General features: G+C 37.9%; 1 protein-coding gene across 1 annotated transcript; it reads left to right on the top strand.

Annotated features, from left to right (window-relative positions):
* The first annotated feature begins 623 nt into the window (after positions 1–623).
* On the top strand, positions 624–10,565 carry rhbg (Rh family B glycoprotein). The gene is made up of 10 exons (XM_047599311.1): positions 624–999; positions 4,718–4,904; positions 5,233–5,383; positions 5,495–5,642; positions 5,737–5,903; positions 7,343–7,480; positions 7,612–7,745; positions 8,163–8,284; positions 8,830–8,903; positions 9,835–10,565. The coding sequence occupies exons 1-10, from the start codon at positions 810–812 to the stop codon at positions 9,931–9,933; spliced, it is 1,410 nt and encodes a 469-aa protein (XP_047455267.1). The 5' UTR covers positions 624–809; the 3' UTR covers positions 9,934–10,565.
* The last annotated feature ends 1,451 nt before the right edge of the window (positions 10,566–12,016 follow it).

Below are 12,016 nucleotides of genomic sequence, written 5' to 3'. Positions count from 1 at the left end.
GTGAAGTTCAGTTGGATGTGTGACAACTAGCAACACGTGATGGCCTCTGTTACTAGAAGCAATCATGCTCCTTAATTATGTGTGACTTGATATTTAAACCCCACCCTCTGTACTCTCTGTCATGAATATGGACATTAGCTGTAGCTTTTTTAGCTCTAGTCCATGTTAAAAGGTTAAAGGTTAGTTACCCCACGTGGTGCTACTGAGTGCTACTACGACTTACTGTTACTGTTACTTAACAGTACAGAGAACAAAACAGAGTAGAGGTAGAAAGTTGTAGATTTCTTTAAACGTTTTTCAAGCTCTGATAAAAAAAGTACGTAATAAATGTAGGAACTGTATTCATCTTTAAGTGCTTTAACTGGCCAGTATGAATTAAAAAAAATTAGCTGACTGAGGGGCGAATGGTCACGCTACTTGACAAATATGAAAATTGTCTTAAGTTAAAATAAGGTACGAGTATTACTCTTAAAAAGATGTGGATTACCTCCTATCAACTCCAGCTCTTCAAACCGCCTTAAAAGGTGGGCTGAGAGGGTGTGAAAGGGGTTGGACTGACAGTCCTTGACCCCGCCTTATTAGGCCTGGTAGGTGTGACCAAGCAGAACAAAAACACACATGTAAGACCAGCTCTTGTGTTTGTCCGTGAACTTGTTGTTCCACCCTCAGACACAGACACACACCAGCCTCCCGTCTCTGCACGCTTGTGTGTGTGTGTATGTGAGAGAGTGCTAGCTACCTTGCAACTTTCTGTGCAGGATCTTTAATCAGCATCACTGAGTCTCTTCTCACCTCACTGAGAAGAAAACATGACGGACTCCTCAACCAACATGCGGCTGAAGCTGCCGATCACCTGCCTCATCCTGGAGATCATCCTCATCATCCTCTTTGGCACACTGGTGGAGTATGACTATGACACAGACGCGGCAAGATTTAATTCAGACAGAAACGGCTCTCAACATGATCCCATGCAAAATGAATTCTACTACCGCTACCCAAGTGAGTGTGCTGTGGATGCTTGGTGCTTAATGCTTGCCCAGGGTCAGAAGTAATAGAAGGGTTCAGGGGTCGCTTATTTTATGATCAGATTTTAAACTGAATTGACAGCATTTAGATCTAGAAAGTCTCCAGAGATAGGTTTGTATGGTGCTCATACTAGATAACAAGTCTTGCAAGCTGCATGTTTAACATGTTACAGCTCAGTGACCAGTGTGGACGCATTTCTCGTAAAATACTTGGATGAGAATTCAGTTTATTCAGTTTTATAACATTTCCTCCAATCAACATTATGTCATTCTACACTTGCCTTGATCTTTATGTCATGCATTCGACATCGTATGTATATATTGTATGTATTTTGTATATTTTGAATCCATGGCTATCCATGGTTAGCAATACTGTAAGTGTAAGTGACTTTGTAAACATCACCTCTTGCTTTGGGGTGTGGCTGGATCGCAGTTTGCTTCCTTTTAAGAATGTACCTAATTTAACCAAATTTTTGACCTTTTTTTCTTTTTAATCACACTAAACATGACCTACTAACAAAGTTTCATCTTCCATATCATCTTCCCTCAGTGATATTTACACACTTGTAACTATGTCGCGTTTGCACCAAACATATTTATTTTATCATGTGGTTGCAGTAGAAGGTGTATTCTGTGTAAAAGGAAGCTACATAGTAACATCAAAGCCACTCTCTTTTTCCTAACTGGATGACACTTTTTCTGTTTGAATGAACATTTCATGGCTTCCACTCTGCTGCTGTTGCACAAAAGCGGATCCTTTGGTGGAGGAAGAACCTTTTGATTTATATGAACTGATGGTGTAGAAGAAAAAAACAAATGCCATCGCAGTCTGTTCATGCTCATTATAGCAATTACAAAACTAAGTTTATATCTGTTCACACTTATTGAACTTAAAACTCAAAGCTGGTTTCAAGCATATATAGACAACTATATGAGTATCACTTTACGCTTTGCTTTAGGAGATTGCTTGAGCATATTAACCTCCTTTAATTAATACCAGAATATTTTTTTGCTCTTCAAGTATTTGTAATTTCACATTTTTACATCAACATTGTTTTAAAAAAAATATTATAGATATTTCTTAAAAAATTAATGGACATTCAACTGCACCTCCAGACAGCAATTATGTTTCCCCCAAAACGTTAAAAAAGGATTAATAAGGATTTAACAGAGACGTCTGCTTCCACTTGTCCGATCACGCAGCTCCACCTTAACAAACCTTAACTAACATAACTTAAGGCTGGTGGCCATGCCTTCGCAAGATAGATACAGCTGCCAATAGTCAGTCTCTTGCTCTCTTTTGTGACGTGGCCCTGGGGCAATGCATGAAATGGTACGAATGTAAAGAGACCTTTAAGTAACTAACCTCAGGAGGAGTTAACCTCCAGGGATATGCCGATTCACACAAACACCAACACTGTTATATCGTTTCAGAATAAAATTTTGTCCCACTTTTCATGTAAATACTTGCTGTGGAAGATACTAGGAACCTTGGAACATGAAATTCTGGTTCTCATCAAAGCTTCAAACACTCAAAGGCGCCACTGTGCAAAAGTAGTTTCACGTTTACAGATATATTGTGGTTTCTACTCAGTCTTGATTTTCTATGATTCGTTAGTGGAAAGATTTGTGGCACCTCTTTCATTGTTGAACTTAACCAGCGTGTTCTCTGCCCTTCAATTAGGCCCATATGTGGGACACACAGGACACGTCTTGGGGTTGCTTGTGTTTCAGTCAGCATTGCTCTTAACCAACTATCGACTCAAGCCCTCTTCCTAAGATGTTGTGAGACAACATTGTCACCCTACTCTGACAAAAGAGTCATTATTTGCACATCCACCAGATCCAAACACGAAGGACGGTGGTTCTAAGTTTTTGAACAAATGGCTGCTGGTGTCTGTACTGACTGTCTGAGACTGAAAAATAAGGGCAATTAGTAAAGTCCCGTTGACTTTTATGGCGTCAGATAATCTTTAACCTGACACCTTCACCGTCATAGTAGCTGAAACACAAGTTCACCGTCATGTTTCATGGATCTGTATACACAACCTCCATCGTCCTCCTTAACTCAGATGCAGAAAAAAATGTACAATCAACAGACAAGTTTGTTCATTGTAAATACACTATGCATGGTCGCATGTGTTGACTGTTCTATATGTTCCTGTGAAATGACAACTGAAAATATTTCTCACAAGGTTCTGTCTTATGCAATAAATTGCCTAAGGGTGGACAAAGGAGTCAAGTGATGAAAGCGGCTGTGTGTGTCTGAAAGGTCACAAGTTTGATCCCACCCCTTGGGGAAAAAGAAAAATTCTTTTTAAGTGCTCATAATTGCGAAACAGTTTCTATCTGATCATAGTTGTAACATCTCCACACAGTACAAACGTAAAAACGTAGTAATGAGGCAACAGGGTAATATGATCATTTTAAAGTTTCCTGACACCACAAATAAATTTGTAATTGTTCTTATGCAGCATAAATCTGATTACAGTTAGACTCGGATTCTGCCCAAACAGCCTGTTCTTGCTTTGATTGTACGGTGTCCTCTTGTGCCACTGGGAATTGCATCTATCTAGGCCAAAATGCCTGCAGGGACGCTGGCAACACCTCTGCGTGGCCATGCCACTTTACAGTTACCATGGAAACAGTACCCAAGGCTGATATTTTGTATGGCATATTGGGACAAATGATGATTAAAAATAAATAAATAAATAGAAAACAGTGCTCAAAAATTGTGAACCAATAATGAGTATGAAGAAACACAAGGATTGAGAAAGTTCGAAATCCAAAATGCCTTTTTTGTAATATAGCAGAAAACTAGAAAAAAAAGTAGACCAGTCAAATTCTGAACAAAGAGTGATGAAAAAGTTTTTAAACTATAGTAAAGAAGTATGAATATTCATATGGAAGACCTCCTCAGAAGAGTCGCAGTGTCACACAGGCTGAGTCACAAGTGAACCTGATGTCCCAGTTAATGAACGCTTATGTAACCACTCGTTCAAAGAGAAAGACTGTTTTGAAGGACAAAGCCCTCAAGTGACACAGTTGTTGGCAGTGATTGAACAGTTTTGTTCATGGAGGCTGGTGAGGAGAATATTGGATGCCAATCTAAGTGGCATCTTCTCTGAGCTTCTGTCTCCTCTATGTTAGTTTCCCTGGGTTCAAAACAAAAAATGTTTTATATCACTTTCATCATTTGTTTTTAATCTTTAATAAGGTTTCTGTTAAAAAACAATTGTTACTTATCATAATTATAACAATATAATACATGAAATAATTATAATAAATTCAGCCTAGTGTTGTAGCAGAGTGTCACTCCAGCCCTCCACCAACCCTCCTAAAGGAAAAGCAAAAATAAACTTTACAGTTTTAGTAAAATCTTTAGTCTTTATAGTTATGAGGATATGTTGTTCTTTTCAGTTTTGCTCATAGAATGTTTTGCAATTTGCACACAATTATTTTAAAAAGTTGTTAAATTAATAAAACAGGAGAAAATCCCCAAAGTTCTTACAATATAGTGTTGTGAATTTTGGGAAACATACACTAGTTTTGATGAAATAAAGCAGGCACTATGAGCAACAAGGAGAGAGTTCAGTGTCATCTGCAAAGAAACGTGTTAATGTTAACTAACACTGAGTACCCATCCTCTTGCACTACTTAATTTTACCTTGTGTTTTTTTTCATTATGGCAGGTTTCCAGGATGTGCACGTGATGATCTTTATCGGTTTTGGTTTCCTCATGACCTTCCTGCAGCGCTATGGTTTCAGCAGTGTGGGGTTCAACTTCCTGATAGCGGCCTTTGCATTGCAGTGGGCAACACTGATGCAGGGTTTCTTACACGGTTTACATCATGGGAAGGTTGAAATTGGGGTGTTGAGGTATGTGATAAACATGTACATATGAATGCACACAGCATCAGACAGAATATGCAAAATATGTATACTACTACTTTGTTATTCACTTACGCTTCTAAGCAAATATGTACAATTGCTTGTGCACATGGGAAAGTCCATAGTGATGCATGACGAGATCTCCCATTATCTTTACGTTTTGGTCAATTCAATCACTTTTATTTATATAGCATCAATAACAATACTAATTGTCTTAAGCATTTTTCCAAAAACCATGTCCATGTTGTCCATGCTCTGCACAGTTCACAGTATTAACATATGTTCTTCGTCTCTGTTTTTCTTTCTTCTTTTCCAGCATGATCAATGCTGATTTCTGCACTGGTTCTGTACTGATTTCATTTGGAGCAGTTTTGGGTAAAACTAGCCCTGTCCAGCTTCTTGTCATGGCAATGTTTGAAGTCACCTTGTTTGCAGTGAATGAACATATCCTTGTGGGCATCCTGGGAGTGAGTCACAAATATACTATTTTATCATTTTATAAAGAAACATATTCATACTACAAAATATTGTAATGATTCATCCACTTCTTTTTTTAAATTATTTTTTTTTAACTTTAGACAAGGGATGCTGGAGGCTCCATGACCATCCACACATTTGGAGCCTACTTTGGCCTGATGGTGACCCGAATCTTGTACCGACCCAACCTGCACAAGAGCAAACACAAGAACAGCTCAGTCTATCATTCTGACCTGTTTGCTATGATTGGTGAGCATCCACAAAGCTGGAGTTTTAGTAGTATTCAATTTAACTCCATAGTGAGGCACAGTTTACATTTTGTGCTTGCTATTGCTCCATGTAGGTACCATCTACTTGTGGATGTTCTGGCCCAGCTTCAACTCCGCCATCACAGAACACGGTGACGCCCAGCACCGCACAGCCCTGAACACCTACTACTCCCTGGCAGCTTGCACGGTGTCAACTTACGCCTTGTCTGCACTCACAGCTCATGATGGCAAACTGGACATGGTGAGGACTCATGATTCGTGAATTGGGTTCACATCTGCAGAAGTAAAGAGAGACGATATAGAAAGGATTTTGTAACATTTATCTGGGTCTAAGCTTATCAGGGTTTAAAACACATGACAAAGATACTCCAGAGATAAAAGCTGACAAATTTATCACCTCGCCCCTCCAAACAATTTGGTCACATGGCTTCTCACTGCCTGTCAAGATCATCTATCGACAGTAGATGATATCAAAGAACATTCTTGCACTGATAATAATCAAACGTAAGAGGGAAGTCAGCACAGAAACTTGTTAAAGGCAGTGAAGATGGCATGTTGATAATAAAGACAGACTAATCACCTGAAGGAATCGGCTTGTCTTGAGCTCATTCCACCTGCCACGTGGTGTGAAAGCAGAATGTTACACAGACTCATTGTTCTGAAGTTCCTGCTGCTCAAATCAGAGCGTCTCATCTGGTCATGTGCACACATTTGCAAACAAACGTGTCGATACATGCATTTTTATGACTCAAATTAATAAATGGAAATGAAATGTTTGCAAAAACATCTGATGTTGAACTGTAAAGAAAATAATGTGAACTAAAAATATCATATAGAATATGAACACATTTTTGTTTCCTCAAATCATTATTTCATATTTAAAACTGATGTGCTGGCAGAACTTGTTCAAAACCTCCCACCAACACTGTATGCATGCACAAATGTGTATGCATCAACATGTATTTGGTTTCTTTTTTGTGGTTTGTGGCCACACCTGAACAGCTCAAAGGGTTTCAGGATCACCCAGAAACCTTAAACAAGTCTCCATCCTTTTATTTTCTGCACATCAATATAAAGGTTTTAAAGACCACGTCTTGATTGATGAGTCAAGAGAGGACTTGATGGAAATGGATAGAGGGATAAGAATGTATCTGTCATAGATACATACATCTGACTAAAGCGTGAGATGAGTTGGGTTGAGAGTTGGGAATTCTTGTGTTGAGGGGGATGAGATGAAGAATTTGTAGATAGTTGATGGCACAGGAACCCAGGGAGTGAGACCCAGGGTAGGAGGCAGTTTGGAAGCTTTGAATCTTTGTCCCCTGGTTCCTATAATGAAAGCTGGAAGGGAGATTATGGGGAGGGATAAAGAGGGTAAGAACACACCTTTTACAGGTAAACATGGGAAATAGAATGATACAGGGTGTGGTCTAGCTCTCAAACTATATTTTGCACAATCAAGAATGGCATTGTGGTTATTTCACAAGAGGTAAATTTTTGAATAGTTTTCAAGAGATAAAGAAATGTCCTGTATTTATAGCCCTGCAGTAACCCTTTCTGAAATATAAGTAATTGTTGCACTATGAGTACAGGAGTCATGTGTTTTTATAGAAACATTATCATAAAAGTATTAATAGAACATTAAAGCCTCTATGATCATATAAAATGTCTACCTTTTAGGTTCACATTCAAAATGCTGCTCTGGCCGGTGGAGTCGCAGCAGGAACAGCAGGTGAAATGATGCTGACACCTTACGGCTCCATGATCGTTGGTTTCCTGGCTGGCATCATCTCTGTTTTGGGATTCAAGTACCTCTCAGTAAGTTTTTTTTGTTTTATTATTAATAGTTAACCCTCTTGACTTTGGTGAACTTCGAAAGTTTGAGTACATTAAATTATTTGTGACACAGATGTAGTCATCATATCTTGTCTCTTCTCTTCCCACACTAGCCCATCCTGGAGGAAAAGCTAAAGATCCAGGACACCTGTGGAGTTCACAATCTGCACGGCATGCCTGGTATCCTGGGGGCGATTGTAGGAGTGGTCACTACTGCTGTGGTATCCCGAAATGTTTATGGAGAAGGGTAAATATTTCACTTTTACGCAATGCCACCCCAGACATCCCATGTCTAGGTTCTCACTAATTTTAAATTACTCACCGCCAATAGAGATTATAAATAATACCTGGCTCTGTAGTGAGAAGGTGACGTAACTACAACAAGACATAACATGACTGTTGTCACCTGAGAGACCAAATTCTGAAGCAGTTTGTTTATGACAACTAGGTGTGTTTTAGCTTGCATTAGGATTCTCACACATTCTTCCTTCAGTACAAACAGTGTGTAAGTACCTGCACTGAATGAATGAATTCAATGGTATTATTTTTTATTGTTGCATCCTGATCCTGATATGTCCTTATATTTCAAACTAGTTACAAAGAGAGAGAAACAGAGCTGTGCTAAATGGGAACTGACTCCATGTTTTCCCTGTGTGTATTTCAGTTTGATCAATGTGTACCCTGAAGTGGAGAGAGAAGAAAGAGATTTGCATTTCCAGGCTGGTATTCAGGCAGCTTCCCTTGCTATCACCCTAGGCATTGCCTTGCTGGGAGGGCTCATTGTTGGTAAGTGTCACCTTTTCCTCAGCCCATTATGAAATGACAGAGTGTCCTAAAAAGTGAAAATGAAGCATGGTCCGTTGAAAATGCAACATTCACTGTATGTAATCTCAATAACTGAAAAGGTGAGGCATGTCCACACAGTGAAATACTGAATAATTTAAACTTTTACTTATCAACTGACTTTGTAGCTGCAGAAAAAAAATCAAGCGAGAAAAATGGATGATTTTTACGTAGACTCGCTCAGCTGCACTTTCTTTCTGTCTTCCAAGACGTTCTTAACTGTGCATCAGATTTTCTCGTTAGCTAACCCATTACTGTGCATTATCACATCACTATACAACCAACTTATGGTATCAATGTGGTTATGTGTGTATAAACAATTAAACTTTGTGCATTTCACATTAAATTAAGTCAAACACCTATCCACTGATGGTACCATGTTGTGGCTCATAAATTAAATTTACTAAAACAACTAATGTATCTGTCAAAATTCAGATTCTTACTTCACAGCCACTGTATGTGTGAATAATCGCTTGTCTTACGTTTAGGTTTCATTTTGAAACTGCCTGTCTTTGGTGCTCCTCGTGACACCGAATGCTTTGAGGACAGCATCTACTGGGAGGTGAGTTTGATGAAAAGAGATTGTTGAGCTTTTATTCATCTAGTGCCTAGACACACAGTAAAAAATACTGCATGTGGACTTTAAAGTTCTAGATAATAAATCTTTGATGAAAAAGAGCACAAAGATTGAATACTACCCGAAACCAGGGTGCAGTATTTAATGTTCAGCCAGGAGATGGTGATGTTGCACTAGCACTGAGACGTCACTGACTGTGACGTTGCTGGCCTCCGTCAGATGAGGCAGTGCTGCTGTCTGTACACCAGGTGGCGCAAATTGACCTCCTCACAGAGATGACCAGCAGGTGGAGGGTTCCTCCTGGATCTCTCCTGGATGATGTCAGGCCTTTTCCATTTGTAATGACGTCTTTTAGTTTTTAACCCCAGTGGATTCAGCGACATGTCTGTTACTATGCACAGTATTTGAATTCTTTAAATACACGCAGATTTGTGCCTCTTTTTTTTGTAATATATTATACAAAGAAAGTCGTGAAGGAAATGAAGGAATGGCATAGAGTATGATCTTCAGTTAACAGGTTAAAGATAAATGTCTACATACATTATAAATATCTGAATAACCCTTACTTATGTCGTTCTTTTTTATATTTATTTTATTCTCCATCCCCTGATACATAAATAGCATCAAATAATTCAGTACAGCTTTTAGTGAACTCCAGTTTCATCTTTAATCATTTAATCTTTTTAATCAATACTATAGTGGTGCACCAAAGACAGTACCTGCAGCACTTCAGAAAAGCGAGTACATTGACATTTAGAATTGAAATAAATGACAAAAAAAAGAAACTACAGATGTTCACCTTGAAAGGTGACGATGAAATTGCATTTATTTTGGAAAACAGAAGGGTGTTTGAGATCAAATGATATAATGAAACTCTAGAAATTTAGCTACCTCATTCATCTGTTTTCCACCTCAGGTGCCTGGCGAGGAGCCGAGCCATGACAACCAGCTGACCGTTGTGAAGACAGAGGAGTCGGAGAAGCTCAGCTGCTCGACACACCCAAGGGAAGACTGACTCACGCACACACACTCCGAGATTTAATATCCTAGGGCCTGAGACCTTGTAGGTTTTTTAAAAATAAAACGTACCGATATTTTTTTTTTTTCACGTCAACTGTCAAATTGTGTGTTTTATCCAAACAACATTTTAAAATCCCCTTTGTCTTGTCTTGTCTTGCACAACTTCAACCACTAGAGCTCTATCTACAGCTACATTATTCTGTGCTACAGAGCTGGGAAATGGACTGCATTGGGAAATGATAGGTCAGTTTGTTGAAACGTGCTTTTTAAATGTCCCATAAACCAAGACGTGGTTAGAGAATTTGAATTTAATATCCAATTTAAACCAAAGACAAACCTGCAATGCCAGACCACTGCATTCTAAATCAGCCTAAAAGAAAATTAAAGGATGGGTTACATCTTATATTAAACCTTTTTTTTTTGGTATGATTAGTTAGTTGGTTTTAGTTATTTACCTTTATATTATTTGTATGTTGAACCTTTGAGTAAACTAAACGAAATGTTTAGATTGGCCCTGAACAGACTTCATAATATATGACATCTACGTTCTGCATAAATGTAACGAAACAAAATTCTTTTCATATGTATTATTGTTTTTTTGTGACAAAATAAATTGCCTAAAAAGCATGTCATGTCTCGTTCAATATCCATATTAAGTGTATTTACTGTATTTTAATCAAGGTTGAATCAAAAGTGCTAAATATATTAATGACATCAAGGTGATGATCACCTTCCAATCAAATGAAAATAAAAAGAAGAGTCCGAAGAGTAATATTTAGCCCACTTTATAAATTGGTCATTTTATTGAATAAAGAATAGAAACAGTGCAATCAAGTATCTGCTTACTATGATGAAGGCCAGTCATTGGTGTTGATTTTTTCTTTGTCTTGAAGACTTAATGACTGTGTAGCAATCATTGCAGTAGGGGTTAATGCCTTTAATCCAGATGGGATTTCTCTATCTCAGTGTAATTTAAAATGTTTCGCTTTTGGGAGTGAAACAAAGCTGGTGTCCTAAGATATGTTTAGTTTCAAGGTCTGTATGCAAGAGGTGATTAAAGCCCCTGAGGAATAAGGAGTAGCAACATTGTCAAAAACAACTAATGTGCGCTCTTTTTGTTAAAGGTGGTCACTATTATAATTGAGTGGAATTCATTCTGAGCATAGAGAGTGTGGATGATACACTACTTACTATAGACTTAGACATAGATTCAACTTTATTGATCTCTTTGAGATGACTCCCAGCAGCTATATACAAAAAAAATAAATAAATAAGAGAAATAAACAGTGTACAATAAATTATAAACTCCTACCATAAAATCATAAAAATTATAAATTATATGCACAGTCCTGTATGGTCTATCACCCCCCCCCCCCAACAAATTGATTTGTCAGTTTACAAAAATACTTATCAATGTCATATATTTCTACACAGAAGTCTGTATGAGATCTCCAAGAGTAGGCTCTAAAAGCAACTTGTCAGGTTAAGGGAAATACTGTTGCTAGTGGGTTAAAAAAAAAAAAAAAAGGAAACCATTGAGGTTAAAGACTGTCAGTATTACAGTTTTGGATGTCATGATTAAAAGACAAAACAAAACAATACTGACTGTGTGGTGCAAAGAACAGCGCCCTCAAATGCAGAGGGAAGTGCTTTGTCCACCCATTCCTCCACCCTGACCTCATTAACAGCATCACTTCACCTCCTCCTTTGCACCTGTCAGTATTACTATGACCACTAGAGGGTAATGTTGTACATATCACTTTGGGGCATTTGATGGAGCATACAGCTTGGATGTTATGTATGTATATATATAGAGAGAGAGATATATATTATTATATTATCATTATATTATGTATTTTATTATATTCGATTATTATTATAGATTATTATATAGTCACACGTGTTCATAACATATTCTAGTGTTTTGAAAGCTGTAAACATTGTGAAACATTAATAAAATTAATTAAAGTGTACTAAAAAGAAAAAGACACACAAAACAGATATTTTCTTAAGATCTAGCAGTTTGATTGTTCAAACACACAAGTACGTTTAATCTGCACAACCTACACACGCACAAA

Source organism: Mugil cephalus, chromosome 11 (assembly GCF_022458985.1).
Source record: "Mugil cephalus isolate CIBA_MC_2020 chromosome 11, CIBA_Mcephalus_1.1, whole genome shotgun sequence".
NCBI classification, from domain to species: domain Eukaryota; kingdom Metazoa; phylum Chordata; class Actinopteri; order Mugiliformes; family Mugilidae; genus Mugil; species Mugil cephalus.
The sequence above is the reverse complement of the archived record's forward strand: the minus strand, read 5'-3'. Positions and strand labels throughout refer to the sequence as shown.

Bases quoted from the DNA above. Each gene is read 5' to 3' on its own strand.
- rhbg (XM_047599311.1), top strand. From the start codon at position 810: ATGACGGACTCCTCAACCAACATGCGGCTGAAGCTGCCGATCACCTGC. The intron at 5,643-5,736 runs GTGAGCATCCAC...TGCTCCATGTAG, and splicing joins TGACCTGTTTGCTATGATTG to GTACCATCTACTTGTGGATG. The intron at 7,746-8,162 runs GTAAATATTTCA...TGTGTATTTCAG, and splicing joins CGAAATGTTTATGGAGAAGG to TTTGATCAATGTGTACCCTG.